Source organism: Rhamphochromis sp. 'chilingali' (assembly GCF_963969265.1).
Source record: "Rhamphochromis sp. 'chilingali' genome assembly, chromosome: 20".
Lineage (NCBI taxonomy): Eukaryota > Metazoa > Chordata > Actinopteri > Cichliformes > Cichlidae > Rhamphochromis > Rhamphochromis sp. 'chilingali'.
Genome location: NC_137947.1, coordinates 3,248,521 through 3,255,583, shown reverse-complemented (window position 1 = coordinate 3,255,583; position 7,063 = coordinate 3,248,521). Strand labels below are relative to the sequence as shown.

Genomic DNA, 7,063 nt, shown 5'->3' with positions numbered 1-7,063 from the left:
AGTCAGTGTCTCACATCATTGTTGAGGAATGTTGACCTGCTCCTCTTCATAGCATTGCTTCAGCTCATTGAGGTTTGCAGACATTCATTTATACACAGATCTCTTAAGGTCCCACCACGACATCTCTGGACTTTGACTGGGCCGTTGCAACATCGTGATTCTTTTCTTTTCTTTTCTCTTCAGCCATTCTGTTGTAAATGTGCTGCTGTGCTTGGGATCATTGTCTTGTTTCTTGACACGAGCTTTAGCGGCCTGACAGATGGCCTCACATTTGACTCTAGAATACTTATCTAGAATACCCAAATCATCCCCCTCCTGCCTGTGCTTGCGTGCTGTGTTAGGTTTTTGCCAAACATGGGGCTCTGCATTACAGTCACACATCTCCACCTTGGTCTCAGATGGGCTCACATTTGACTCTACGTCTCTGCGATAGATGAATGTCCAAATGCTGTTTTTCAGGGTTTTGTTTTTTTTAATTACTCAGCATTTGTAATTATGCTGGGATGACCTGGATGCTTCAGACCTGCAAACTGTCAAAAACCTCTGCTTCTACAGTGCTCATACTTCCTAAGTGCATTTGATTATCAGCACCTGGTTGCTAATAATCAAATGTAAGCAGTAAGGAGTGCTCATAGTTAGCAGGTCAGACTGGGACCTGTGATAATAGAAGCTAGTTGTATCAAACTAACTGCTCTTACAGCAGTATAATTCTTCTGGTCTGGTTTATTAGAGCACTCTGGAGCAGCTCCACAGCCAGTTCCTGCTGGTTTTGGAGTCCCTGTCAGAGTTCTGGGATGTTCTGGATGAGATTGATAGCAAGACCTGGATTCTGGAACCGGAAAAACCATGTCACTCAGACACCACGAGGCGGATCGCCATTGGTACTGCTCCACACATCAGCAGATCTTGATGCCGCTTCACAGACCATAATACAACCAAATATTACAACCACCTAACTACCCACTGGTCTTTATAAGTGGATCTGTGTGTATGTGTGCAGGAAACAACGTCTCCATCAAAGTAGAGGTGGATCCCCGACACCCAAAGATGCTGCCAGAATGCTGCCTGCTAGGAGCAGAGCATGGTGGGTATGACCTGGGAGTCAAAGTGTGTTTGCAGGCAGCGCAAGAGCTCATCTGCAGTATTATAACCCCAAAACTAACTGACAATGATACAGCATGGGAAATACACAGTTATCAGGTGACATGCATGTGACAGTCACTAAGACGCCCACGTCCAAGCATTGCTTCTTGGACTTTAACTTAACTTAAATGAGTTCAATTAAAAAACAAAGTAGTAGTTTCATAAATGGGATCTTCCTGAGGCCTGTGCATCCTGCCTGTCTTCACACAATAACGTAGCAGCTGAGGATCAGATGAGGCAATAAAGTCTAAATTCTGTCGTTATTCAGATCAGATCGGTGAGAAGCTACGAGCTGTGAAAGAAAATAGCACTTTTTTTTTGCTCTCCACACATCTCTGGTTGTGTTGACTGTTGTGCGTTGTTGTGTCAGAGGATCTGCTTCCAGAGTGGCACATCTTCATTCCCAGCGCAGCAACACCGGAGCCAGTCAGCAGGCGAGCTCGGGCTCCAGTTTTCTATTTAAGTCCCCGTCAATTGTCGGCCATTGTTTCTGTAAACCCAAGGTCACGCGACTCCTAGCCTGTTGCCTAGCAATGCAACTCAAAAGATATTAAACACACGCACACTTCAGCCACCAAGACGGGAGGCAGGCAGCGACCCTCAAATACAGGGGGTCGCATAGAAATATTGCTTTTTGCATGTAGGAATAACAAACAGCGAGAGTGATGAGCGCTGCACGGAGACAAAGCTCCCCTGTGGAACGGCACAAGCAACCATGGTTCATATCTAACAGCGGTGACGCCGCTGTCTGTGCTGATCTGGGCCTTTGTCCAATAAGAGATGTTGTTTGAGGGTATGCAGAGTGCTTTTTTTTTTTTTTTTTTTTTTTTTTTTTTTAAAGGAAGTCTAATTTTCCAGGGCCTTATATACAGTGATAGTGTATCTGAAGCTGCTTGAAATGTGACTGCAGATCTAATTTAAGGCTGTTATTACTATTCTGATTTCCATCCAATTCCACATGATTTCTTGTGTTTTGTTTCAGTGGTGACTCCGCTGAGGAATAAGCTAAACGCTAACATGCACTTGTGGTAAGGTTTTCTCAGTCACTGAGCTTTCACATGCTAATTCAGCAGAATCTCTTTGAGCAGAAATTGAGCTCTGAATGTCACACACTTTCTGAAGAATATGGTGGATGTCATAGTACATCACATTATAATGTGATGTACTATGATATGATTTTTGCATTACTGTCAACAAATCAAATGGAAAAAAGCAAACCCATCAATACTTGCACAACACTTACTTATTATTTAACTATAAATAATAAGCAAGTGTTGTGGTTCCTATCAAAAACCGCTATGAATGAAGAGCACATTCTGGACCTGCAGAGCATTCTCATCCACGTCTGCACCATCTATCTATCTTTCTTAGATTTAGCATCCTTTGGCTCATTATCTTTGACCTGCACAGAGAGCATTTTGAGCCACTCTCAGAGCAGTGAGCTGTTTTTAGATTAAAAGCTCAGAGGAACTTCTTGAATGGTACCTGCCCTTCACCAAACAGCACACAGGCCTGAGGCCTCGTCTACAAAAATATTAGATTATGTATTTGAACTTAGGCCCTCTTGTCTGTTGTGGAAGTAGACACACAGCTGCAGACACCATGGAGTAGTTGTTCCAGCGTGAATATGTGACAAAACTGCATTCTGTGAAACTCCCAGATGAGAAAATTGCCCATAAGGTGTCTTTCACTACTGCCTCAATGGACCGACCACTTTTCCCACCTTCCAGGCTCTGGTTCCTGATTTCCTACCAGGTCATGTCGGTCCCCGGTATCCTGTGCTGTCACTGGCAGTCACTTCAGTCACCTCAAAGCTAAGAAAAGGTTATCTCAGGACCCACCTACTTCGTTTTGCCAACATTTTTGTCCTGTCTCACTCCCCCCAGTTCTTCTTGCTAAAAGGGAGTTTTTTCTTCCCACTGTCACCATGTGCCCATGTTTTATACAAGCATGTGTACTACGAAAGGGTAAAACACAAGAACAACTCATCTGTGGTGTTTGCAGCTTTTCCACCGTGTCCATAACAAAGTGTCATCCGTGTTTTAATTGTTGGTTTTGGTCTTTTCTTTATTATTTGTGAGCATATCTGCCATTCAAACTCCAATTCTTTTTATCTTTACATCCAGGAGCATTATCAGTGTCTAAGTGGATCCCTGCACAGAGAGCAGAGAACCATTTGATTAACACTCAGGGGAAGAAGGGAAAAAAGTCATTTCCAAATGAAGCTGGGTACAGATTTAAATTTCACCCCAGGTTTTAACATTTGCCTCCCTGCATGACACACATCTCAGTAAATTCCCCTCCACCACTGTACAGTCTGAGGCAGCTCAAATGTTCCTGCTATTTTTTTTTCTTACATTTTATATAGCAGTAGTGAAAGTCTCCTAATCATCCCCCAGTGTCTTTGCAGGCTCATTTGCATGTGGTTAATTAGTGTGTGAAGGAGCTGTCTGTGGTCTGCTGGCAGGAACCCGGACTCCAGCGTCTTGCACAACCTCCAGGATGTTTTGGAGATCGAATTCCCATCACCTGCCACCCACGAAAAATCTGTATGTCACATAGTTGCCCCATTTTCCATTTCAAACATGTCCCTTCATCTGTGTGTGTGTGTGTGTGTGTGTGTGTGTGTGTGTGTGTGTGTGTGTGTGTGTGTGTGTGTGTGTGTGTGTGTGTGTGTGTGTGTGTTACATCTCTGCATACATTCTCCTGTTTGAGCTCAGAGTTCTAAGGGGGCGGACATACACTGCTGCTTATTTTCCCGTTTCTTTCCGCATTTTTCTTTGTGTGTTTTGTTTTTCTTAGAGGTGGGCTCCGGTTCTCCTTTAATTGGGTTGTTTACAGATAAGATCATTAGAATAACAAAGATGGCAGAATTCTCTGCACTATCAAACCGCTTTAATCACGAAAAACCATTTGTCTCTCTCTTCTTTTTTTTTTTTAAGCCCTCGTTTTTCTCCCCTCCCCTCTCTCCGGATGGGTTGAAAGGGTGTCCTGTTTATCCACTGTCGCCGCGGTGATTAATGCCTCCGCTTCATTAACATTCAGAGGAGTGCAAAAAAGTTGAGTTGACCAGATGTTGATTTTTTTTTTTTTTTTCTTTCCTCTGACATCGTCTCTTTTAATGGATAGCTGCAGGAAAACCCCCCAAAGAAAACAGGAGTTACTCATTACACCAAAATGCAACGATGAGCAGGGAGAAAGGAGTTACGGGGTGACGTGTGGAGTGTGTGTGCTTTAGTGTGTGTGAGGACAGTTTGTGCCAACAAGCATGCTGCACATGCACATTCACTGCTCTCTGTCCGTGTAGAGTTTCAACCTTGAGTGTGGCATCTGCTATTCATATCGACTTGAAGCTGCCATCCCTGATCAGGTGTGTAATGACCCTCGCTGTGGGCAGCCCTTCCACCAGACTTGTCTCTATGAGGTATGAACACACACACACACACACACACACACACACACACACACACACACACACACACACACACACACAATTTGAGGTTTACAGTAGGGTTTCTTCCATTTTTAGATTGAACAATGAGATCAGACAGATGTGTTCACATCAGCTTTTTATAACAGATGAGAGGGAAAAAAATGCAAGCTGCATATAATGGCTCATCATTGGCCTTACATTAAAACTGGACATTAACTCAGTAAGTCTCAATGAAATATGTGTGTATGAACTATTTGACACGTTTGATGCAAGTTAATATGAAGGATTCAATAATGTTGTAGGCAACACAAAACCGAAAGCTTTTGAAACACGTCGGACTTCAGTGGATATGTATACATGTGTTATGTTTTAGGAACAAAAGGATGCAATATCATTTGATGGAAATGCAAATTATTAACCTACAGAAGGCTGAATTCGGAGGCATCCTGAAAGTCACAGTGAACAAAAAATTAATATAGCAAGGTAGTCCATTTTGTAGCAGGTCCACACTAATGGTGCAACTGCCGATTCTGGTATTCTATGGCAAATGCAAATGTCATAGAATACCAGAATTGGGCTCCACTGGGGCACAGGGCCCACTGGAGGACGTCAGCTGTAAGATGACCCTCATGAAGTCTGTTTCTGTATTTGTGGCATGCAAGCAGATACCAGTCCTGCTGATGAGTTAAGGGCCTTCTACAGCCCTGTCTGCCCTCTGCTACTCAGATGACCAGATCAATGTCCTGGAAGTTAAACAGAAATTTTTTTTTAAGGAGAATATAGACTATGTATATAAAGATTACAGATGGACCGATCCGATATTACGTATCTGTCTGATACTGACGTAAATTACTGGATCGGATATTGGAGGGAAATAAAAAAATTTAATCCGATCCATTAAATACCAAAAAAGCACCTCAAAAAACTTGCGACATGGCATAACTCGGCTCACTACCGTAGCACGTCGGAGCAAGCATTCCCACGTTAAGCTTAACAACAGATATATGGAGCGACTGCCTCGCCCTCTCCTGCTGCTATTTCAATCATCAAACTGATCAATGATCAGCTGATCGGCTTTTCTGTCGCGAGTCTGTCTCTTTGTTTGTTTATCGCCCACTTCGCGCCAGAAAGAGGAAACCAGCGGCTGAACAACAGCAGCACGTTTAAGCTTGATAATCTGTTGTTAGAATTTATTTAATATCACTTTCTACACCAGGATCCTTTTCTACAGCTGACGGCTGGTAACTGTGCAGGGGCGGATCTAGCAAAGTTCAGCCAGGGGGGCCGATAGGGCATGAACAGGGAAAAGGGGGCACAAAGACATCCTTTTCTTTCTTATTCTCATTTAAAATGTGTTGCTTTTAATAAATAATTATCCGAATCTTACACCCAAAGTTTTAATCTGATGTAAAATGTATAGAAGTCCATTACTGTATATAGTAACTGTTAAGTCTAATATACCCCAGTAAGCTATAGTACTTTTTCCTTTGGGAAGGTATGATCTGTGCAGTCTGCAATTTTGTTGAAGAAAGATGTTGTATGTATTTAATTACTCTTGAAAAATAATTGATTTCTGTGCATTTTTTTCACACTGCATCAAATTAAAGTTGATTACGTCGATTAAGCATCATGAGGTGGAGGGTGGGGGGTGGTTCCCTATTTTTTTTTTTTTTTTTTTTTTGCTGGGAGTTTTAGAACCCCACTAGTTAGGTTGCTTACTCTTTAAAATACCAGAATAGGGAGGATGGTGCAGGTTTAAGTTTTTTAGACTGATCAGTATTGCTGAACTATAAAATATTTTGAGTGCAGTGTATTTTTTGCATACAGGTATAACAGAATAGCTTTAGTGTTTGTGTTTTTTTACTTGAGTATGAACTTATACAAAAAGCAGCAAGATATTAAAAAAAAAAAACTGTTTTATTGATTAAAAAAACACTATATCGGATTCATATCGGTATGGGACATAAAGTGGTATCGTGCCATCTCTAATAAAGATGTCTGACATGACAACAGCCCAGATGTCAAGCCACAGTGATATGACTTATTACGGAAATGTTTTTTTATATATAGCTGACATATCTTGATATAGAAATATTCAAGTTGAATAATCTTTGCTGTCATACAGTATGTGATTTCTCAAGAATAAAATGACATAACAGCGGTCAGTGGAAACCAAAATTATCAAGTCTTTTTTTTTTTTTTCTTTCTTTGAGCAATGGATATATTCATGGAAGCTACTTTGGGTTGTTTCCCTATTCAAAGGCTCACCACAGCAAGTAGGTTGGACCTGATGGTCTTCCTGATGCAAAAGGATTTGTTTGTTTGTTAGATGAGCGTGGAAACCCCCACACTGTATAATTATGACTTTTTGAAAAAGCATGTGTGGCTGTATGTGGGTAAAAAACTGAGCATGAACTCACTGCTTAGGATGTATGGGTTCATATGACATGTGCCCAACAACTAGACTGTCACATCACCCATATTATA

General features: G+C 41.7%; 1 protein-coding gene across 1 annotated transcript in view; it reads left to right on the top strand.

The window, feature by feature from the left end:
• Nucleotides 1-7,063, top strand: part of fancl (FA complementation group L) — a 36,856-nt gene that overhangs the window by 28,435 nt on the left and 1,358 nt on the right. The window contains exons 8-12 of the mRNA XM_080868664.1: nt 731-881; nt 1,001-1,084; nt 2,126-2,171; nt 3,611-3,692; nt 4,451-4,567. Of these exons, the coding sequence (XP_080724790.1) occupies nt 731-881; nt 1,001-1,084; nt 2,126-2,171; nt 3,611-3,692; nt 4,451-4,567 (480 nt within the window). The remainder of the gene's footprint in view (nt 1-730; nt 882-1,000; nt 1,085-2,125; nt 2,172-3,610; nt 3,693-4,450; nt 4,568-7,063) is intronic.